The following is a 25013-nucleotide window of genomic DNA, read 5'->3' as shown; positions in this document are numbered from 1 at the left end:
ATTAATTATATGAAAGAAATGTTTAGAAATGCTTAAATATTTGCTAAATTGAATTTTAAAATGATTTATGATGTAGAAAATATATTCAATAAAAAGAAAAAAAAAAAAACCAAAAATGAAGGAAAAGCAAGTTTGAATACCAAAATTTTATGGAATGAAAGAGAAATTTTTCTGAATTATCATGAATTTTAGGAAAAATGAAATTTTCTTGGCTTTTTATTCAAATATGAAAAAGAAAAAAAAAATGGAACAGAAATTGAATGTTATACCATTTCCTTTCCATAATAAAGAAACTTTATGAGACAGAAGTGAAAGACTAAAACCTTTACCTTCATGAAATAAAATGGAAAAATTTTTGAATTTAATTGAAATAATTACAAATATTTTTGAAAATAAAATCATCGATTATTTTCTAAGAAATAAAGTTTTATTTGCTGTTAAAATTATTGCTAGGGAAGAAAAAAAACACGCTGAATGTGTATATATTTTGCATGAAAATTTTTTTTGAGTCATTTAATCAATATAATTAGCATTAAAAAAGAAGCATGAAGAAAATTTTAAGAATAAAAAAGGTTTTAGTGAAATAAAAATGACAAATAGATAATGAATAAGCAATATAAGATCAACAGAATTGACAGAGTAATCTTATTAATTATACATATTGATATTCATCAAACTTTTTCACAATTTGATGTTATTATTTACATTATTTTTACTAAATTATTTTTTCTTTTCTTTATTTTTAGTTTAAAAGTTTGATAAAATGAAACAGAAAAGATTTGATCTCATTGATGATATAATTTATTGTTACATAGGAAACACGATTAAGTAACGTAACATTAACAATATAATTTTTATTGTTTGAGAAATAAGAGGATAATAATTTATTAAAATAGAAAATAAAAAAAAAAAAAAAACTAGACTTAATTGATTGAAAATTAAAATTTTAATTATAATCAAATGACAAACTATCACAATTAATCAGTAGTAAAAAATTATTTTCATTAAAATAGCAAATAATATCAATGAAAATATTTGAAGCTTTTTTTCTCTACAGATTCTAGCTTATAAAGTATCATTAGGAAATTGAATTAAATAATTTAAATTAAAATCATTATATTAAATAGTGTATAATTTAATCATTTAAATGAAAATAGAAAAATAGAACAAATGATTGTAAAATAAATTTTCTGATTATTTTATTTCATCCCAGCCAAGTTTAACCGGCAGGATAAATCAAATTTTCATCATCCACTATTTCAATTGCTATCTTTTCCTGTAGGCTTAATTATATATTTTTTCACTGCTTCAATTTTATATCACTTCAGGTTTCCCTTCTTTTTTTTCTTTTTTGAGGAACCTGACAAATTATTCAATTACTATCACTGACATAATGAATAGCATACAGAAATAAAACATCCTTTTCATCTGAACTTCACGATTTTTTTTTTTGTAAATTTTGGAATGCATTCCCAAAAGTGATAATTGCGCCGACTCTTCTCTTCGTATTCAATTCATCTCTTTTCGGAAATAATTAATGGATAGACTAATGCATCGATTAGATTTCATATATTTCATTTTCATAAAATTTTCATAAAATGCAAAAATAAAAAATAAAAAAAAAGGCATGACTAATTTTTTTTTTCTTTTTACTAACAAACAAATGCTTTGAATAAACAACTTCAAATATTCATTGTAAACATATAAAGCAGTAAGAAAATGAGTTAGTTCAGGAATGTATGGAATTCAAGATTGCTGGAAAGGTGCACAATACATAACGGAGGCACCGGTTATATAGTCAAGGGCATTTTCGGAAACATTATGATGTACAATGCATGTGTATGAATGTATGTGTGTGTGTGTGTGTTTGTGTGTGTATATTTGTAATTTTCATGAAACAAAATTTGATGAAAAAAAGAAACCACTGCACAGCATCACATATAAATAATAACCAATAAATGACCCTCCTCAAAAAAAGAAAAAAAAAAAAAAGAAAAAACTGAAAAAGTAATCCAAGGTAGGAAAATGATAGATAGCAAAAGATAGTCAAAAAATTATATTAGTAGTAGTGTTATGTTAGTAGCATAGAATTGCTATTTTTGTATTAATAGCAATAGCAGAAGACTAATATTAGCAGTAACAAATGTAACTATATCTGCTGTCATCATTTCCTAAACAGTAAACATAAGAGAACAGTGACGACGAACAAAAACATATACCAGTAATAAACACTATGAACAACTTTTCAATTCACTATTCAAAGTAATAATAACAATAATAATAGTATAATAATAATTAATAATAATGATAATAACAGTAATAATAATAATAATAATAATAATAATAATAATAATATAGTAACAGTGATAATACCTGCTTTTTTATCAGATATTGTTATTCTAATTTTAAGTGAATAACCAAATGGCAAATAATAAATACCACTTTGAAAATCAAACAACGAATTCTGCTCTAGAAGAAGGAAGGAAACTGTCGCAGTGTGAATCAGAACAATCCATTGCAAAGTAAAATGAAAAAAAAAAAAAAAAAAGGCATCATTGGTAACATTTTGGGAATTCAACACATTTTTTTTGTAAGGCATGTCATGTATTATAAAACATTCCAATCCTGCTTTTCCTTTCAAAAAATCACATTTAACATTTCAAAATTTCACTCCTTTAGCGGTAAGCCGCGTTTTGCATCGTCCGTCATGTCAGAACCTGAAACTTAATAATTTTCCTATAATTTTTAAATTCACTACAAGGGGAAATAATCTTAAATCGTCAGTTTCAACAGATTTATGTACTGCTTTTCATATTCTTACTGTGTGTATTCTTATTAATGAGCAGATTTAATATGAGATATATTATAATTTCTTCATTCTTCACTGCACTGATTCTTTTGTTACAGCATAACTATCGGCAAAATGCCAAGCAAATAATTTCGTCAAAATTTCTGAAACTCACGAGAAAGAAAAAAATGGGATGGTTGTCACTGAGGAAAATCAGAACAGGATATTCAGGATAAAAAACTGAACAGCGGTAAGAAATAAGCAAGTAATTTTCTGATCAAAGAGCATCAAACAAAATTAAGTTAGAATTAACTTCCTACTAAGAGGAAATTTATGACGATTACCTTCAGTTCCTATGCTATCCAAATCATCATGTGGACTGCTATTGCGTATGTGAACACGTCTACCACCCAGTAATGTATCACGAACAGGACGTCGTTGGCCACGTAGACTGGTGTTATCACGAGCTAACGTATCATTTGCAGCATTTAAATCATCAATCATTCGTTGCAAATTCCGTGCTTTTGTTTGTTCTCGTATCAATTCTTCCTCCATTTCATCAAGCCGTCGCCGAATTTGCCGTACTCGAGTTTTTTCCCTTTCTGCCTGCAACAGAGAAAATAATTTCTAACTGAAAGTAAAAGGATCATACACAATCGACGTTAAAAAAGCTGTTATCATGAACCTGTTCCTTATTTTGTTCCGTATTTCGACGTTCATCCTCTAGTTGTAATATCGCATCAGCCAAACGCTTCTCAATACGTCGATACTAAAACAAATCTTTAATTTGAACAAATTCATTTTCTTCGTTTTAAATGAAAAAATTTTAATATTTATCTAATCCATGGAACTGTAAACAGAACTGAGTATAATCAGTAGTATTTGATCATGAAAGTAATTTGCATGACAGGCTTCCGAAAAGATACCCGTAATGTTAGTCATCACTAACAATTTCATGGTAAGCTCACATACATGTTATTTTCTGTTGATATAGCAACTTCTCTACATAAAACATTTACATAAAAATTTTCAAAACCATCATATTCATTAATCGAAATAAACTAAACAAGCAAATATTACGAATGATAAACTAACTTGTCGAGTAGCATTTGCACGTTCTTGGCTTTCCGCATTATACTGCTCTTCCAAATATTGTATCTTTGCTTCAAGTGCAGCTATTTGAGCCCTGGAACGAGTTTGTGCCGATGTTTCCAATTCCGATACTTTATTTTTCAGTTCACGATTTGCACGCTCCATTGCCTGCTTTTCGGTTTCCAGTTTTTGCGTTGTAGAACGTTCAACCGACAATTCTGTGGTTAGTTGTTCAACCTTCAAAAGAAAAAAGAAAATAAATCTTTCAACAAAAAATGACCTGAATGTAGAAATATTAAAGGAAGTAACAGATAACATTAAAAATGTAGTAGTAGAATCCATGGCTATTAAAAATTTATAGTAGTGTAATTTAAAGTAGCTAACATGACGATGTTATTTTGATCAATAAGTGTTATTCTAAAGTTGTTATCTTAAAACGACTAAATTACAAAATGAACCAAAAAAGATAAGCTGCGGCCTTTTGTATTTGTATAATATCAATGTCATCGGTTAAACTTGAATAATTTATGAATATCTTCCATTTTTTAAAATAACATTTTTCACTTTCTTTTTAATAACTGTCATCAAATAAAAAGAAAGACAAGAAAAAATGTTGCTAAAATCTTCATCTTCCTTACCTGCATCTGCGCCTTACGCTGTTTATCAAGCGCTAATTCAGCAAGACTTTGCTCTTCCTCTACTTCTTCCTCTAAAGCAGCAACTTTTGCTTCAAGTCTTCGACGTTCATCGACATTCATACCACCACCTCGACTCCTTGCATCTTCTAACTCATCCTTTTCCGCTTCCAGTTGTCTCTTTTGACTCATCAAACTTTCATTAGCTTCCAGCAGTCGGGTATTTTCAGCATCAAGTGTACGTAATCTATAAATTACTCCATGACTGGAAGGAAAACTCTAAAGACGAATAAAAATAAAAAAGTATTTAAAATATGAATGACAAAACCATCGAGTAGACTGTAATTAGTCCATGAATTGCAAACAAACAAACAAACAAAAAAAAAAAAAAAAAAAAAAGGAAACAGCTTACTTTCGTTCCATTTCACGTAAAGAATTTGCAAGTTCTTCTTTCGACTGTCGAACCTCCTCATTGTCATGCTGCATATCTTTGATAATTTGTTGGTATTTTTTGAACTGTCGACTGTAATCATCCTTCAATCTATTAGCAAGTTCTAATTGCTGTTCCATTTCCATCAGCTGAGATTCGATCTTCTTCCTATTAGAAACGGCGCCAGTCTAAAAACTGATCTCTCAAATTTGTAAAATGAAATCGCTGCAATTCATTTTTCTGCAAGTTTTTCATTACTGCATGAAAATTGAAGTTCATAGAAAACAATTCTCACGCGTGTACGACGCTCGTTTTCAAGCTCATTTTCGAGATCTCGGATTTGCTTCAGCAATGAACGACGCTTCTCTTCACTTTCCTGCTCTTTTGCTGCTAGCATTCTTTCTTGCTCACTTTTTAAAGCCTATAAGTAAAATTTAGGCTGACTATATTTATTAACGTAATGTTTTCATTTAATTAGCTAAATGAAGGGAAAGTCATCAAAAAGACATGAATATCCATAGTTTGACAATTCACAAATAAGAACCTGAAGGTTGACATCTAACCGAAGCCGAGCATCTTCTGCTATTTGAACAGCATCTTCGAGCTCTTCAATTTGAGCTCGCTGCTCTTGCAATTCCGCTTCCAACTGGCGTTTTGCTTTCTCCAGCTCATGCACATTTTTTCCTACGTCATCCTTTGAGGATACCTGAAAAAAAGATCCATTTAGAAAGGAAGAAAAAGCAGTAACATTATTTATTTCAAACGAATCATTTAAAACCATGATATCACTTAAAAGCGATTCTTAATTTCCACATTCATATTACTATTACCAATATTTTTTATACTTTTTAGTTAAAATGTTAAAATGATGTAGTTATTATGCTTTTCGCTTCCCTTCTCCTTCTTTTTATGTAAAACTGACCGATTCATCAAGCTCCATTTGTAGCATACGTTTTACACGTTCTGATTCTTCCAACTGAGTGCGTAAGCTTTCGAGATCGTTGTTAAGTGATAAAATACGCGTCTCACGGTCACGAGACTCCTGTGCAAGTGCATCGCGTTCATTTACAATCTGAAGACAATAATTGTGGAATTAAACATTTACATATATTACATCTCACTGGCACATTTTTGACACATAATCTCAAATTTATATAATCACCTTAATTAAAACCACTGTGTAGTAAGTTTACAGTCACAGTTGAATATCAACAAAAGTTTTCCTACCTTTTGAAGATTCGCTCTTTCTTCTGCCAATTGTTGATCAAATCTTCGCTGTTTCTTTTCCAGATCACGCGAATACGTTCTCACATTATTAAGCTCAATATTGGCATCTTCTACCTAAAATATGAAGAATTCACTTCTTGCAGAAATACACAATCCTTCAAAACTTATGTACTATTTAATAAAACAATCCTGATGTAAGTATGGATGAAAAATATACCTCCTGCTGCAATTTTCGTTTGGATCGTTCAACACGATCACGTGCTACCTCCATTTCGGCTAATGTCTTCTGTGTTACTTCAAGATCTCGTTGGACTTTCTTCTTCATTTCTTCCATTTGTTGCAGCACGCCTTCATCCGCTTTCTTTTTCGCATCTACTAATGCCACTCGTACGCTGTCAAGCTGCTTAAAAATATTGCTTTCTTAGCTGACAAATAAGAACAAAACAACTATATATATGTAGAGTCTGAATCAAAATTAAATTTTCTAGAAAAAAATCCTCCAACCCCTTCTAATTCCTTTCGTTTAAGTTCCACTTCTTCGCGCATTTCAAGTGATTCCGCTAAATCATCTTCCAATTGCCGTACTCTTGTTTGCATTGCAAGTTTATTTCTAGTTTCCTCTTGCAACTGATCTTGTGCTTCTGCTAACTGCCGTTCAAGAAGTGTTATTTTTCGCTGTAAAGCAGAAACATTCTGTTCATCTTCTTCTTTTTGCTTCACTACGGCATCCAATTCACTTTGCGCTTTAGCAAGATGCTGCGTAAGTGCCGACTTTGCTGAATCGAGTTCTGCTATTCGTGCATTTAATTCTACACATGCCGTTTCCGCTTGTTTACGTTTTTTATCCGCTTCAGCTTTTGCTGCCTGCACTACGGTTAATTCAGCTGCTAAAGATGCTTTTTCGATATCCAGTGAATTTTTGGTTTTTTCGGCTTGAGAACGTAACCGTTTCTGTTGTTCAACCTGAAAAATAAGCAATTAAATTCACATTTTGTTTCATGATAAGAGTAAGATTTCTTCTGGACATAAATAATCACTATCCATTTCAAAGAGATTCAAGATGTTTCATATAATCCAATGTTATCTAACCTGTTAATATCTTAAGCTTGGCTATTACACCTGCTGAAAGAGAAAAGATAGATAAATAAAGTAAGTAATTCAAAATGGATGGTACAAACTGACTTGTTCGTCTAATTCTTCGATGTGTTTTTGATATTTTTGTTTCAGTTCTTCCGCCTTGGCATCATTGGCGGAGTTAGCTATTTCAAGAGCGCGCTACAACAAAAAAAACCAATAAAATTATTACAATTATGGAGTTTTTTTTTCTATTCTACAGCAGAAATGGTAGTAGATTCAGCAAATTTTGAACAAGCAACACTCAAATTTTAAGGGAATAAATCAATTGTGAATTTGTTATTTTCTACATTGTGATGAAAGTTTTATTCCAATTCCCCTTTTGCAAGCATGAAAAAAAAAAAAAAAAAAGATATTATTAAAATATAGAAAATACCTTCAGTTCTTTTAATTCTTCATCCTTCTTCTTCTGTATTTCAAGTGATATAGCCGTTTTATCAGCTGCTTCCAGATATTCTGTTCTTAGCGTTTCCAAATCATCATTGAGATCACGACGAATTTTTTCAGCTTTTTCACGCAGCACTTTTTCATTGTCAAGATCTTCTTTCAATTCTTCCAGTGCTGACTCCAATTCGCGAATCTGCTTTTGCAGAACTATATTGTTAGCGCTGTCTTCATCTGACCTGCAAATATTCCAAATGTGAAATGATGTTAAAAAAGATCACCGGCTATGAGTATTAAAGCTTCCTTGCAAAAAATTTATTAATGAATGAAATAGATTAAATCTTCAAAATCAAATTTAAAAAACAAAAATAACTTCGTCAGTAACGTTGTCAATTCTTCTTCGCGTTTACTGAGCAAGGAATTCAATTCTTCTAGTTTGTTTCGTTTCTCTTCAAGCAATTCTTTTTGCTCCTCCATTTCTATTTCCAATTTTCGTTTGACGTGTTCAACTTCTATTCTTATCTTAAAAGAATCCCATAAGTATAAATAACATATATATATATATATATATATATATATATATATATAATGTATTACATAAAACAGTTACAAGCAAAGAAGCTCACTTAAGTTTACCTGCTTTTCCTTCTTTAATTCTTGCTCCTGCTCTTGCAATTGCATTTCAACCCGAGAACGCTGTTTTCCAACATGTTTTGCTTTTTCTTCCTCTTCCAACAGATGATTCGACAGCTGCGCCGCTCGTTCTTCTATATTTTTCTTCTCTTTAAGTAACTGAAAAAGCATATAATTGTGATCTTATCAATAAAACACGGTGTAAATATTCTTGTGAAGTATACATACGGTAGAAATACTTTTCAGAATAACTTCGATCGTTCCAGCAACTTCATGAAGTCTACCTTCAAAGGAGGGTAACAAATCTTACTGTTGCCGTAAATTCATTCCTTCTGTTGCACTTAATAACTAGTTAGTTTTTGCACTTATAGAGCGAACGAACCTTTTCGAAAGAATCAGCTAGCTCAGCATGCTTTTCCTCCAATTTTTTCCATCGCTGATCCACGTTTACTTTATCAAGCATAAGTTTCTGGCGTGCCTGCTCTTCTTCCTCAAGCTGTTCTTCTAAATCCCGAACAGTTTCCTAAAAGAATGCAAATAGAAGTGCTGAAATTACACTACATCATTTTGATTTAATATATGCAAGCAATGAAAAACGAACCTGTAATTTTTTCTTCTCTTCTGTTAATTTTTCTACTTGTTCTTCGCCTTCATCCAGTTTGGAATTCAATTCAGTCAACATATCCTCTAATTCCGCTTTCTTTGATGACAATCTTTCACGCATCTCTTCGACTTCTGCTCGTTCTTCGCTTTCCTGAAATACTTTATATATATACTCTTCCATTGTAAACACAGATCGTGCATGGATCTGGATGAGAGATTCAATTGTTTTACCTCTTTTTCAATTACTTTATGAAGTACTCACTTGCTGCAGCTGTTCTTGAAGGACGTTCCTCTCTTCGCTTAACTGTTTGAGGCGCTTCTCAATGTCGCCATATTCACTTTCTTTCTTGCTGAGCTTATCCTTAACTACTTTCAATTCTTCATCTTTTAGAGCGATGGCAGCTTCCTGGTTCGTAACTTGCAAGAGCGGTTTAACCTGGAAATGACTGCCAAATTTCAGAAAATGAAATCCTGTTAATAGAGCACTTAAAACAAGAACGACTACAGCGACCTATTATTGATCTATGTTGATGATCAACCAGAAGGTATGGGGTAATTTTCATAACTTGGAAAAATTGAAATATTAACCTTGGTAAACAATCTCCACCACTGCCAGTTTCGCAGTTTGAGCCATGCCAAGCCATTCCTTTGTAATACCCGTATTGCATTCGATTGCTGCATGCGTTTCTGGTATAAGCGTCTTGCAAGAAAAGCACGACACTGCGCTTGAAAGGATACAATTAGACCAGTAAGTTTCAGATCACGTTCCTCCTCCAAATGTGCCAAGACACCAGTCCGAAAGAATATTTTCGACTGACCGATGCGATACAAATTGTTTTCCATTTCCAAGCCATCAATCATTTTCCTACAAAAATTTATGTATTACATGTAAATTTGGTATCACAACATTTAACTTGTAGAAAAAATTGATACATAACAGTTGAATAGCCGATTGGCTGAATAGAGGAGAAAAAGATACTAGGTAATCCGAAATCCAATTATGACGAAAGATATGAAAGTTCTTTGGCTTTTAAAATTCACAGTTTGATTTCCAATTGATAATATACATTTAAAAAAGGACGAGTTAAATGAACTAGTCAAGTAAATTAACATTCTACGGTTAAAAAACTGGCAACACACTCAGAAATTTTATATCCTGATACTAATCGTGTTGGAGAAATAATGTTTGACGAAAATATTATGTATGGCAGTCCTTTCATTTTTTTTTTTAAATTAAGGTTAAAAAACCTGTAAATACATACTATGGAAGGACGTTACTACAGTAATTACCCATCAAAATTCAAGAAAAATCTAAATCTATGATACCTCACGGCTTCCTTGCCATCCATAAATCCTTTCGGTATAACGTTTGGTGTAAGTATTTCATAACGATGCCGAAATTCCTGGAAGGGTACGCGATTTGGGAAACCTTGTCGGCAGATGCGTATGCCTTCTAAGACACCATTACAGCGTAGTTGTTCCAATACGAGCAGTGATGATATTTTACCAGCCTTAAATGCTATGATTAAATACACGAACGATGTGATACTGTTTACAGCTTGAGAATATATAAAATATTCTTATTAAAAAATTCAAGTAGTGTTAGCATGATAATAAATTTTGTAAGCATATGAAATTTGACGATAATCTATAAAAATGATAACTAACTTTTTTCTCATGATTCGGTATGATGCATCGCACAAAATGAGGATTCGTATTTCGCAACGTGGTCATCAAACGAGTTAACTGCTCTTTATGCATTTGACTCACAGTACGGAACATTCCCTTCTTAGTACGTACACCAAATGCTGTCTCACTATATTCGGAAGCACATATGCCCGCAAACTCAGCTTTAAAAATAATAATAATAAGAAGAAAATGAATTTGAAAATATACAGTTCAACGAATTTGTTAGCCAAGATACACCTTGAAATAAAATACAAAATCAATTTACCATCTTTCCAAATGCTCACAACAAATGGATCGGATGAATTTTGGAACAACGCTACTACATTCTCATTGAGAGGATCCATATTCTTCATAAGCCATTGATCAGCAGAGTAATCCACTCGACCAGCATAATGTATTACAGCGAAATCAGACTTTGCACGCATTTCCGGAATAACAAATTTTGGATGTTTTGAATGATTGACAAGCAATTTTTCGACTAACGATTTGTCAGTTGCCTTTGGAAATAAACATTGTTCATCTAGAAGGGCCAGAATACCCATCGGCTAAAACATTGTAAAGAGTTATTTTAAATATGATATGAAACCAAGTCGGATTTACTACGAACTGCTGATGCAATGAATTCAAATGAATGGTGCAAGAAAGTATTCAAATGAAAAAAGTTATTACAAAAATTACTTTTTCAATGAGATCAATAGTAGGCTGTAAGTCAAGACCAAAATCGATAAATTTCCAATCAATGCCTTCACGTTGATACTCTTCTTGTTCAAGGATAAACATTGTGTTGTTGAATAATTGTTGCAGTTTTTCGTTTGTATAATTAATGCACAATTGTTCAAATGAATTTAGCTCGAAAATTTCAAATCTGAAAATTTTTATATACTATAGAACATAGCATACAACAGCAATGTTTCCGATAATTAAAACCTAAATGTAGACTAAATCTCAAATTACAGTTGTGAATCATTATAAAAGTAGCAAATACTATACAGCAGTTTTAATTTTTAATAAACATAAACTATTAAAAATAATAGGAAAATAATTAACAGAACATACCCAGCGATATCTAATATACCTATAAATGAGGCACCCTGTCGACGAGTTCGATCTAAGGATTTGTTTAAACGGCCAACCAGCCACCGGAACATCTTTTCATAACATGCCTACAAAATTAAGAGTAAAAAAAAAATTACGCATGATCATAATTTTGATTTTGTAATTTTTCACAGTAAACTCGATTACTGGTAATAGTAACTAAAAAACACTAATACAGCAAAAGTTTAAACAAATAGTATAATAAAATGAAATGGCTTGATGAAAAACACTGCAAGTTTCGTGGTGGGCATTTAGGATCTATATCAGTATTAAAATGACAAAAACCAAACCAAAACCAAAGAAATATGAACCTTGCTTATAGCTTCTACGGCAAATTCTGCTTGTTCCTTATTTTGTGCTTTGTGTACAAATTCTCGACCAACTTTTATGCGAGGACGCAGAAAAGCTTTTGTAAAATCAACTAACGGTAAGCCTAATAAATGGCACAATTTTTGCGAAACTGCAAATAAAAACAGCATTATTTAGGGCAGTTTTATTTTAAAAAAACAAGAAAGGCAATATTAAAAAAAAAAAAGAAAAAAAGAAAAAAACTACCCTAAGTGACTCTTTTGTATTTTGTATTCTAACCTCGATCATCTGGCAGAATAGCTTGATCTGATTTCTTTTCTTGAAAAAATTCCATATTTCCAAAAAGTAATACGGCAGATACGAGTCGCAGAACAGCTGGAATAATTCATTTTTATGAGCAAACTGAACGAACTCGAAACATTTTTGAACGACGTGGTTCAATCTTACATATTTTTGCAAGACGAACCGAACAATGATTACATTAGTATCTTAGCTGAAACTTATCCGAAAAGTATCTTACATGTAATTTCTTCTTCTTGAAAACCCATAATTTTCATGGAGCGAACGGTATTATGAAATTCGTTGGCATCATCAACATTAGGTAAATTTATATAACCATTATTTAGGAAACGATATTTATCAACATCCTCCAGAAGAAAATTTCCTGAAATTTATGAACACTTAACATACGAAACATCATGAGTTCGACTCATGTTTAAAAAAAAAGTTTGACTGTTAAAGCCGGAATTTTTCTTAAACGTGAATCCTAATTTGATAAGAATAATAACCCTTTTCAGCTGCAGAAGTACCACGGAGAAATTGATAAAATATATGGAATGATCGTTCATCTGTTGCTTGGCGTAATGTACGAGATTTTTCAAGTAAATAAAATTCAATATTTGCGCCGGAGATATACCCAGACATGTCAAAATTAATTCTGATAAACTTACCCTAAAAAGGAAAAGTAGTTATACAGATTCCTATTCTATATGTAACAAGAAAAAAAAAAAATTTCAAAAATGAAACCACAAACTTCATCACGACAAAGAAGTAGTAACAACTGAGCTAAATTGAAATACGCCATAGCATGCATTCTAGAAACTTCAAATAAATGCTGAAGATAATCTGTCCTTGACCAGTTAAAGTTATACGACTATTAACTACTTAATTGATGGGTAGTTTTTCGGCTGCTAAATTTTGGCACTATGTAAAGTCAGATACTGTTATCATTCAGAACCCTTTTTCTAATTTTGGCGGTCTTGGGTTTTTAGCTAAGAAAAAGAAGAGAAGATATAAAACTTACAAATCTTGATGAATTGTCGTTTTTAACAGTTTTACTATTACCGAATGCTTCAAGAATTGGATTAGCTTGCAGCAACTGATGTTCCAATTCACCCTGAAAAGTAGTATCCCAAATGTTTCGCTTGTTCCGAAATGCATTTCCATTGCATTTTATGCTGTGAACATCACATATTACAAGCGTGCTTGCGACACTGTCCGAAAAATTCCTTATCAAATGATTTATAAACTGCAATTTTTCTCCCTGATTGAAAACGATAATTTTAAAGCTAGCTTTGATTCCAAAATAAAATTTTTCAGCGCTATTCCATTCATTATGGGGTTCCAAAAGTTTTGCTCAAAAAAAATATTTGAATTACTAAACAAATTTTGACGACATTGTTATGAAATAAGTGGATGCAAGGAAATTTTCCAAGTTAGTAAATTAATCATGCATTTAATTCAAGGTGCCACTGTCGTGCTCATAGTGATAAATTCAAAGTAAATACACTAATAATGATATCAATACTGCTATTATTTGAAAGAAGATTTCAAGTTTCCTTCTTTTTGCATATTTACAAATCACCGTGCTAACTAGTTAACAAATCGCTCCCACGATTATAAAAATGCTGAGCAGAATTTTTAATAAAATCTCGATTGAAAAAATTACAAAACCAAAGGAAAAAAGCAAAAATTGAAATTATATGCTAGCATTTATTATTTAAAAAGAAAAGGTAAACCAAAACGATGAAACCAGAAATAAGACACAATAAATAATAAAAATTAGAAAAAAAAAAAAAGTCAAAACGATATAAGTGAAGAAAAACTATGAATCCAAAAAAGTTATGGACAATAAAACTAGGCATCAACTTTTAGGCTTGAACAACCAAATATACGAAGACGGATAACCTGTGACATTCACAGACATAAACTTAGTAACATATATAAGCATATTAAGTGCTGCAAAAAAACTTACGATGACATTCTCCAAGTCCTGTTTCTGCTGTAACAAAAAAGTTTTTTATGTCTTGTCAAAATTTACTTAAATTAAACCGTAAACGCTTTGATGGAAGCATTCAAACTGAATAAGTTAGCTTTCGACAATAAATGCAAGCAGACGTACTATGAAAATCTTTAACAATTATCCGATTTTGACCGATCACCCGGTGTAGCATTTCTTCAAGCCGTAATGCTACCCAATTACTCCGCTCTATTCTTTCGCTGGGAGGTTGCTAAATTATGAAATAAAATGATACCTTTGATGGAGAATTACTTTTGCCCTGTCTTGTTGCACCAGCCACATAAGCTAAATACTGGATAACTTTTTTTGTATTTTCCGTCTTACCTGCACCAGATTCACCACTGGAAAAAAAGAAAAAAAAAGAAAGAAAAATAATCGCGAATTGCAGCACAGGAAATAAAAAAAGGAAAAAAATCCAAATTTCAATAATTATTCATTTTTAAATGAAAAATTAAATATGTGGCAAAAAAAAAAAAAAAAACTTACGTGCAGAGAATAGATTGATCTTCTCGCTCTGAAAAAGAAAATTATAACAGCAATAATTTAATTTTTGCTAGACATTGTTCTGTTTCTTTTCTTTTCCTTTTTTTGTTTTTGTTTTAAAGAAATGACAAAAAATGGCCAAGAGCGATACTGATGGGAGAGAGTTTTATGCTTATGGGTGCGAAATTTTACTATCGGTTATAGAGATTACAGTTGGTCAGATTTATACAAACTCAATATTTCATCACAATCAACAGTTTTACGGATTTTTGGACTTCCATGTACCTAAGACCAGTGAAATATTAAATTAAATCTATATTGATCGATTGCTTGCGACAAGTTATTAAATACAAAATGTTTCTCCACATTTTTGATATTGATGACACTAACACCACCAACAACAGATTTGGTTATGTTGTTGCAGATGAATGATCACTGATAAGCGACATGCCTGTCGATACTTTCTTTCGTGAATTACTTTTGTGAATAAATGATAAGTTTATAGATGACCTTGAAGCATTGACCGATAAGCAGTATCTGCGATTGCAAATATATGGGGTGGCATTTCATGACGTTTCTTCCCTTTAAATGCCTCGATTAATGTCTCAGAGTAGATCGGTAGCTTCTTGTACGGATTAACGACCACACAGAATAAGCCAGAATAGGTCTAAAATGTACATGAACATCGCATTTCACATTTAGTTTGTCGACAGAGAAAATACCCACTTATACCAAGATTATGATAACCTGGACAATTTGTAAAAGGCGTTTTCTACGTCGCGGCTTAACTGGACGACGAATGCGACCAAGCGCCATTCATACAAATAAAGAAATTAACGCTTCCAGCCATTTTAATCACTTAAATTAAACCATAAGTTGATTGGGCTGTTAGTGTTTCTGGATTCTTTTCTTTTTCCTCTCAAACAATACAAAATCCTATAATAAAAGATGTGAATTTACATAAATAAGGGATGAGAAGTAGCGTTCCCGGAGATTGTGCAGAACGGAAGCTTCATTGAGACATGTTAATTCAGCCATATCTTCTACTTTATCGAATTTCGGTGGATTCATTTTTTGTAAATCATCTTTGCTCAATGTCAATCGCTGGAAAAAAGAAGAAAATTTTTTCAGTGGAATTAATTCAATTTCGGTATTATAATATCCTAAACAAATATCAGTCGGTTAAACAGAAAAATATTCCTATGGGAACCGCAGAAACCTTGTGAAATGACTTAAAGGCTCATAAAGTCAAAAGCCCTAAGCTGTTGCATTCCAAAATGTCAGTCCAAAATATATCACAAATAAATGTCAAGCTGATATTATCTTTAAATCATTGATATATATATATATATATTTTCAGTAGATTAACCTTCCCATTATCAACAAGCTCAACAACGGCATCATCCCCACGATCTTCTTTGATACTTCCACTGACGAAACCTTCCGTTTCGTGTGGAACCCATACCAGTCTTTTCTTTGCCCATTCTGCTTGAAGCGCTGGATCGGCTACAATACCCTTTTGCACCTGAATAATCAATTTCGCTTACGTTTCTACGGTCTCTGTAATAAACCTTTGAATATGGATAATGTGACGTCTATCAATAATAATCAAAAATTGAAACTGGAAAAAGTGGCGTTTAGAATTATATAATCTTACTCTCAAATTTATTCTGAAAATTTATGCTAGCCTGTGTTTAACTTTCAATCAATTGACCGTATGACAAAAGTTATATTGGCCATTCGTGAATACTCTGATGAATGGCAAAATAAAACATACAAATTATTTTCATTATTCTTCCTTTCTTCATTCAAATTTCTTCCTTTTTCATATTTCATTTCTCTTCGTCTTTTTTTTTTTTTTTCGCTATATTCCTGCACTTTTTTTCTGATTGCTTAATAATTTAAACAATTTATATTTATAATCTGTTAAAAGAAATAATAAATTTGACAAATATTTTCATTATGAACCTGCAGATAAGAGATCTCCGACGTTGTGCCAGCCATTGGACCATTCGCTCCTTCTTTTTAGCTTGATCGAATGGCTCTATTCTGGAATTCCATTCCTGATCAAGCATCGATGAAGACAATTAATGCACATATCTATTCGTCATTTATAATTTCCTTCATGACTACATAAATTTGCATCTTCTATTATTATTATCATTTGGGATCCATCATAAATCAAAAAAAGAAAAAAGAAAAAAAGTCGCATTTTTGCATGAAAATTAAAACAACGAACAAACATACAATACATACATACATCAAATGTATATATCAATATATTATTACAACAAAACACTCGCTCCTTTCAATTTGTTCATTCATTATGCTGTATTAATATTATAATTTTGATGAATTTTATAATCTTGCATTTCAATTTAATCATTTGCAATTTAGAAAGAGAAAAAAAAAAGAAACAACACCTTAAATTAGTAGAAATCTTAGCAAATATAAACAGTACACATGGATGAAAATGAGTAGGCCGCATATTGGTAACACTTCAGGGCCGCGAAAAATGAAAGCACAAGGAGGAGCGCTGACGTCGCCCGACAGACGATGACACATCCGGGGGAGGGGGAAGGGGGAGTGGTATGAAGGGGGTGAAAGATGGCGCAGAAGGGGTCGATTCCTGATTTTGGTGCCGGGTATGAGGCATATTACACACATTCTTGCATTATGTTGCCAACAAATAGCACTAAACGATCTAACCAAATTCTTCATTTTAAATCCATTTCATGTCCATATATGATGGGAAATATCTAACCTTTTATTTTGGTTATTTCCTCGGGTAATAATTAACCATGATGTCTATGTTATTAAAATGATGTTTGCCCGATCAGTAATAATGTGCTGAAGTATCAAGTGATATTTAATTTTGCTTATTTAAGATAGTATAATGTTTAAAAATTAGCGTTTTGTATAATATTTAATAGATTTTAATAATTATATCAAAGAAATACTTTCTTGTTTAATAAATAAGACGAACTGGTAATTTATTTTAATAATTAAGAAACACTGAAATATTTAAGCGGTACTTGTACGATAGGGGCAAGCAAAAAAAAAAAAAAAAAAGAAGCAAAAGTGATTATTAATTCAATTTTAAATTACTAAGATAATAACTGTTCCTAAAATGATAGTATGAGAATGAAATATTGTGGGAAAATGCGGCTTTATATAAAAGCTATGATGAAAAATGGCAGTTGTTAAATATGAATTTAGAACGTGTAGAATTGAAGTTAAATTTAAATCTTTGATCTATGATATAATCAATCGTCGAACTCAATCACAAATTTTAAGGCAGCAGAAGAAAAAAATATTTGTTATGAAATGAAAAATATTATTTATTTAATGAGTAAACTAAATTACAAATATTTTAAACATCATAAATTATCAGACATTCATTTCACTGTTGCTTTTACAAATATGAGTAAATCACCAATTCCACTTCATTTTATACAAATGTGATTTGTTAGCCTAATATTTAGTTGACTGTAATATCGAAGTAAATCAATCCACCAAAATCAGCTACAATGGAACGTTAATCCAAACTTCAAAATGATTAGCGTCTAATTTATATTTAAAAGGATACATCGCATTTCTCTTCAATTAATTTTTATAAGATTGAAGTGTGGAAGAAAGAAAGAAAAGTGGAAAATGATCATAGAAAATTGAGGAGAAAAGCAAGAAAGAAGGAAGGAAAAATTAGCAGAAATTTAAGAGAGGGAAAAAAAAAGGTGGAAAAGGGATACAATATTAGATGTTATTAATCTAATCTTATTATAATTTATTCTTATATCTTCTTTCTTCCTCTTCTTCTTCCTTTTTGTTCGCTTCTAACTTTTAGCATTTACTTACAAAAACACGATAATTTATCGGAGGGAAAAATCTTTGTCATAAAAACAAAAAAAGAAAAAAGAAGAAAGAGAGGAAGGGAGGGAAAACAGACAAATGATAGGAAGATGAGGTTTGAAATGAAAAGAATGATGATATTGATGGATGATGATTTGTGAAAAAGGGAGGTGAAATGAATTTTTTGGAAATAGGAATTGATGAGCAATGAAGAAATTAGTAGTGGAAGAAATCAAAAAGAAAAAAAAAATTCAACTTGTAGTGGAAGTAGTATATATTTTAGTTTTTGAGAAAAGTTTTAAGGAAAGAAAGAAAAATGGACAAGGAAAAGTGAAGTGATAAGGAAAAGAGAGAATTAAAAAAAAAAAAGAAAAAAGAAGGAATGGAAAGGATTCAGTTTGGTGTTTAGGAAAAGGATAAAAAATTCTAACTTGTCAACGTATCGAATAAAATGAAAAAAAAAAAAAAAAAAGGAAAGGAAAAGACAGAAACTGATATCATTTCTTAATGCTGATAAAAAAACAACTGATAACTAATATATATATATATTTATGTTTCTCTTAGAATTATATTATCATCAAACTAATATATTTTTTTGTTATTATGAATATTATGTAATATTTTGATAAAAAATTATGTGATTAATAATAAATAAATATTATTCATATTTTAATTTTTCAACAGTAACCGATAAATTTGTAAAATTTTTTCAAAAGAACAAACATGCTATCAGTTGGGAAAATTTTTGACAAAAAAAAAATACGGAGAAATAAACTGCATTACTAAAATATTGTTATTGGCAACGGTTATGTAATATGTAGACCAATCAACAATTAAGTTTAGGCAAAGATTTTTCTAAAGCAAAAAAGATTTCGGTGCAGTCATCCTTCGGGAATAAAACCTAAATTGAGCATTTGACAATTATATGACTTCTTTTTTTCTTCACCCTTCTATTCTTCCTAACTCGTTAAATTTTAAAACAAATATGCATGGATATAGATAAAATGAACAGTTAGTAGCCTGAAATAGATGAAATAGATGATATCAGAATTGGTGGTTAATTTTTCGGACGACAAAATGTGGCTAATTTTAAATACATAATTTTTCATTTTAAAAAATTGGAAGCTATCCATTCCTTTTTCATCTTTTAGAAAATGGTGTTGCAATTGAAAAAGACAATTTTTTTCAAGGCTGAGAATTAATAATGTAAAATTCATTCAAACAGTATGTTACGGTAGGAAGTGGTGTGAAATCGGTGGTAGTTCCGGAGATTTTGTGATCAAAACCGGATTACTCAACTATATGATACGGCATAATTTCCAATGATGACATTAATTGTGTTTAGTGATGATACATGGAACACTTAGAGAGATGATAACACACCAGAACATGTCATGCCGTTTGGAATGCATGCTTGACAAATGATAGACGAAGAGCATAAACGAAATATATGACGAAGTGCATTTATTTATTGAATTCAATTCACGTGAAATTTGTTAGCATGAATAATTTAATTGCAAAATTAATGATGAGTTAGGTGTAAAATTCATACAGTTAAGTGATATGTGAAAAGAAAAAAAAAAGTTATCATTTACAATAGTTTTTTTCTTTTTTTTTTTCCACATTATACAAAAGATAAAAGGACAACTTGAATTCAAATTATACTCTGATATATAGATTGAGCGTATTTAGGAATGCAAAATGTTGCTGTAATAATGGCAATATTAATTGAAGCTAATATTAGCTCAATTGCTTAATTTCTTTTTTCACATGTCAATTTTTCTTTTTTTTTTTTTAACACGTGATTTAGATAATATTGCATTCTTTTATATGATTATTCATGCAATTATAAATAGTTATACGTTCATTTTTTAAATGATTCTCATTCAAGTATTCATTCTATGAAATGTTACCAATCCCATTTTAATAGTTTAAATGTTTTAATACATAATAATGACGGTTTTTTTTTTTTTTTTTTTTTTTTTTTGTTGTTGTTTTCGACAATGATACATGTATGTGTCCTTTTCTCAAGCACAGAAAATCTTTGTAAAAGTTCGAAATTCGAAGGACAAACAAAAACTTTAGAAGTCAATAATTGATTTCGATTTTGAATCGGGAAATTAACACAAAACTTATTGAAAACGGCAAGCACTTTCTCGAAATAATTCATCCTAGTTATCTGTTAATGATGCAAAGATTAAAAATTTTCACAAAATTATGGAAAAAAAATTCAATGTAACTTACTTCTTAGCACTGAATTTCTCGCTATCTATGAGTTATTATGATCTCTATTCTATCCCTCATTCTCTTCAATATTTTTAAGTTATTATCATTACAAATATCATCGAGATAAACAACCCAAATTTTGGCTCACTTTGATATTTATCTCGGAAAAAATCCAACTTATAAAATTCTGGCATAAGTTATTTGCATTTTACTCAATTTTTACATATTCTCAAAAGTAATCAGTATTCACTAATTTTCACAATCTTTTCTATCTTTTTATTCATTATAAAATGAAAGGAAATATTCAATAGTTTGCTATAAAATAATTTTTCCGCAGTTATAAATTTAGACCAATTATTGAAAAAAAAAAAAAAAAATCAACTAAAGGTTGAAATTATAATAATGCAATGATCAATATCATTCATTACTCAAATATTTGCACAAATTGGAAAAAGTATAAAGTATTCGAAATGAAATTCTTTTTTCAAATTAATCACATAACATTGACACTTTTTCTAATTAAATTTTTTATTATTTGATTGTTTTATTTTCTTTTTCACATATAAAAGACATTTTACATACATAAAAAAAGAGAAAAGAAGAAAAAAAAAAGAAGAAAAGGAAAGAGGAGTGAGAAACATAACATATAATGAAACTTGCTGAAAATCAATGAAAGTTTGTAGAGAAATTTTTGAAAATCTTTTTTTGGAAAAAAAGAAGAGGAAGAGAAAGTGGAAAAGAAAGAATGAAAATAGCGGTTATTGTTGAAAGGAAAGAAGAAGTACAGATGTTACGATGAATAAAATTTCTCTTCACTCTTCCCTCCCTCTCTCCCTCTCTCTCTCTCTCTTTCTCTTCCACTCAAACGATGAAATAAATTATGACCAGAGAAGGAAAATTGTCAAATATAAGCTTCTGAATGAACAAAAGCAAAATGCAAAGAGAGGTTAAAATGATTCAACACACACATACACATACACACACACACACACACATACATACATACATGTATACACACACATCTACATACATGCAAGCAAATACACATACACATACACGCATACATATATTAACAATAACAAAGAAAAGTTCAATACGATTTCTACATGCCTTTCATATTTGGAAAATGCTTTGTAATATTTTTAAAAAAAATTAAAGAGAAATTTAAAAAAGAATTACATAGATGAAAAAAGAAAAAAAAAAAACGGATAACAAACCCTGAGAATAACCAGATTCCCCGATTAACTCCAAGTGTACAAACGATATGGTACAAATACCACATTTGTCTATCTACATTTTATGTAAGCAAATGAAAAGAAAAAGCTTATTCGTCTTGTCACATTAGAAATTTTTCACATCAAAATGTTGATGTGTCGTGAATTTCTTTTTTTTTTCATTAGTATATTTTATTTGATAATTTAAGGCTTCATTGTCGGTATTTTTTCTTTTTCTTTTTCCGATTTTTTTAAAAGTTTTCTTTTTTACCTTTTTACCTTTTTACTCATATCTTTATCTCTCCTTTGTTCGTTTGTTTTTCTTCCTTAACTCTATTTGTTATCATTATCCATTCTATGTTATCTCTTAGAATTTACAAAACTTCTTTTCAATTAATACTGATAGCACATAGTACAACTGAATGATATATGATATGTTGCAATTATTTTAAAATCATTTTTCTTCTTCTCATCACCATCATCATCATCATTATCACAAGATATCAGTATCAGCATCAGTGTTATTATCAAGATCATTATCAGTATCACTACTAGAGTTAGTACTAATATCAATATTAGTATTAGTTGTAGTTAGTCGAAATAGCAGTTAAAATCAAAAATTTTTCAATCAATTTCTTTTCCCATCTTCTCTCCTTTTCCTCCCGCTCATTTGTATCCCATAAAAATTCGACAACGCTCTCCTCTCACTCATTTTTCTTTCCTCAAACAGTTTTTTCCTTTCTTTTTTTTTTGTTATCGCATAAAGGAAGAAACGATAAAGAAATGATAGAAGAAGAAGAAGAGGAAGAAGAAAGAAGAAGAAAAGGAGGAGATTGACATAGCATTTGCTAATTTCAAAATAATTCAAAGTTATTGGATCAGTTATAAGATGTGGACAATTACCATTACCATTAATGTCGCAATGCAGGTTCCTCCTACGAAATAAATTAAATTTACTTGAAAAATTAGTCAAATATTGCTTTGTTAAAAATTATCATCCTACCAGTATTTTCAAGAAAAGAAAGAAAAAGATAGATACATTTTCCTTTCCTCTTTCTCTTCCTTTTTTTTCAAAAAAAGAAATCTTTATATTTTGACAGTCATTTGAAAAATTTTACAAACTCGCAAATTACCATCTCATTTAACAACATCTATTTATTGGCAACATTTAAAAAAAAAAAAAATAAATAAATAAAACAAAAATAAAAACAAAAGGAAAAAAAAGAAGAAAAAAAAATGAAAAGGTAAATTAAAAGTAATACCTAACTGATACAATTTCCTACACTACTACTTAATAAATTGAAGAAAATTCAACGAAAATGAATGTTGTTTGAGAGAGAAAAAAAAAATTACAATCTATTGTTAAAAATTTTTTTTTTAAACTTCAAACATTTCCTTTTTTTAAATCTCTCTCTCTCTCTCTCTCTCTCTCTCTCTCTCTCTCTCCTTCTTACTTATATTAATGAATAACCAATGAACAACTCTATATCAATCTTAAAGAGTAAGCATTTTAGTAATGAAATTGTTCATTTTCAATGACTGAGCAATAACGCACACTTTTTGTGAAATGCTATTATAGTACAACTTCGGTAAAGGGATGATGATGATGATAGAGATGACGTATCAACAAATCTGTCAATTTTCATTTTCTTTTCTTTTGAAAGAGAACAGTTTAGATTGGCAGATGAGGAATAGTTTAAAGAAGTAAATGAAATGAAAAGAGCAAGGGATGAGTAGGGGACAGGAAAAAAAAAAAAAAAAAAACGAGAATATGCGGTGAGAATACATTTGATGACCACACAAATAAATGTCACTTTTTTTTTAAAAAAAAAAAAGAAAAGAAAAGAAAAAACAAATCTATTTATGTATGCACAAAGTTTCACATAAATAATGTATGAATATGAATGTATATCAATTTTTTAAAAATGATTTATATACATAATAAGCAAAAATTATATTTTCATCTAAAAAAAAAAATTTTTTCGTAGTTTTATTAGCTTTAAATCTAAAGCATCCATCTTTTTTTTTAACTAAAATCGAGAAAAAAGAAAGAAAAAAGAAAATGCATATATGAGTTTCAATTATATTTATTGAAAGGAAATATAAATTGTTATAATTAACAAATATTCACTAATTCATATTATCTGAATAAAACAATAATGATAGCTTCATTACTGATAAATGATTATGTTAATTACTTATCTGTTATTTATGCATATCTTTTAAACTACAAAGGCAAAAAGAAAAAAGAAAGAAATAAAAAAAAAAAAAAAAAAAAAGGAGAAACAAAAAGTTGTTAGTAACAACAATGATCGGTATTTAATTTCTTAACAATTTGGAACATTTACCCGAAAGATTGAATGAAAGAACTGGTTTTTCTTTGAATGAATGAAATTGTTTTATTTGTGAATATTTTGAAAAGCCTTTTAAAGAATGGTAAAAAAAAAAAAAGAATTTGAAGATAAGAAAAATTATTTTACCAAATGGATTTTTATATCCTCAGGGAAATAAAAAGAACAATGAGTGAACTGATTAATCAAACAAATGAACGTTTTGAATTAACAATTTGTTTGTTTAATAAAGTACCAGTAAACAATGTCTAATGATACTTAAAAATTACGAAAAAATATAAGGAAATTGAGAGAGAGAGTAATAATGTTGAAAAGTTATAAATTACTATCACCATTATTATCATTACCATTATCATTATTAATCATTATCATTGTTTAAATTAAGATTTTCAAAGTAATGGAGGAATAAAGTATGAAAGTAGTAAATGCAACAGTGCGGATAGAATGGAGGGTGTAAATTCAGATAAGAGGTGGGAAGGTTTTCGAAACGTTGAAATGTGCTTTGAAGAATCTGTAAAGGCGGGGGACAAAATAGGAGTGGGGGTAAAGGTTGCTGATGGTGAAAGAGGAGG

The 25013-nt window shown here is 30.1% G+C and overlaps 1 protein-coding gene across 1 annotated transcript; it reads right to left on the bottom strand.

Annotated features, from left to right (window-relative positions):
* Positions 1 to 2667: 2667 nt before the first annotated feature.
* On the bottom strand, positions 2668 to 16805 carry Bma-nmy-1 (myosin heavy chain, nonmuscle type 1, putative; the record flags this gene model as incomplete). Its single annotated transcript, XM_043073239.1, has 37 exons — positions 2668 to 2717; positions 3133 to 3394; positions 3474 to 3557; positions 3884 to 4117; positions 4519 to 4762; positions 4928 to 5133; positions 5241 to 5366; positions 5490 to 5651; positions 5868 to 6017; positions 6173 to 6286; positions 6390 to 6575; positions 6677 to 7135; positions 7355 to 7447; positions 7683 to 7929; positions 8064 to 8212; positions 8327 to 8482; positions 8706 to 8846; positions 8925 to 9077; positions 9189 to 9362; positions 9515 to 9791; positions 10253 to 10437; positions 10595 to 10776; positions 10881 to 11160; positions 11294 to 11480; positions 11672 to 11778; positions 12022 to 12170; positions 12299 to 12394; positions 12540 to 12683; positions 12808 to 12970; positions 13323 to 13415; positions 14274 to 14300; positions 14554 to 14659; positions 14805 to 14832; positions 15312 to 15468; positions 15762 to 15905; positions 16171 to 16326; positions 16770 to 16805. The coding sequence occupies 37 exons, from the start codon at positions 16803 to 16805 to the stop codon at positions 2668 to 2670; spliced, it is 5907 nt and encodes a 1968-aa protein (XP_042929173.1).
* Positions 16806 to 25013: the final 8208 nt, after the last annotated feature.

This window comes from Brugia malayi (assembly GCF_000002995.4).
Source record: "Brugia malayi strain FR3 genome assembly, contig: Bm_v4_ChrX_scaffold_001, whole genome shotgun sequence".
NCBI lineage: Eukaryota > Metazoa > Nematoda > Chromadorea > Rhabditida > Onchocercidae > Brugia > Brugia malayi.
Note: the sequence above shows the minus strand (reverse complement) of the source record. Positions and strands in the feature narration are given on the sequence as shown.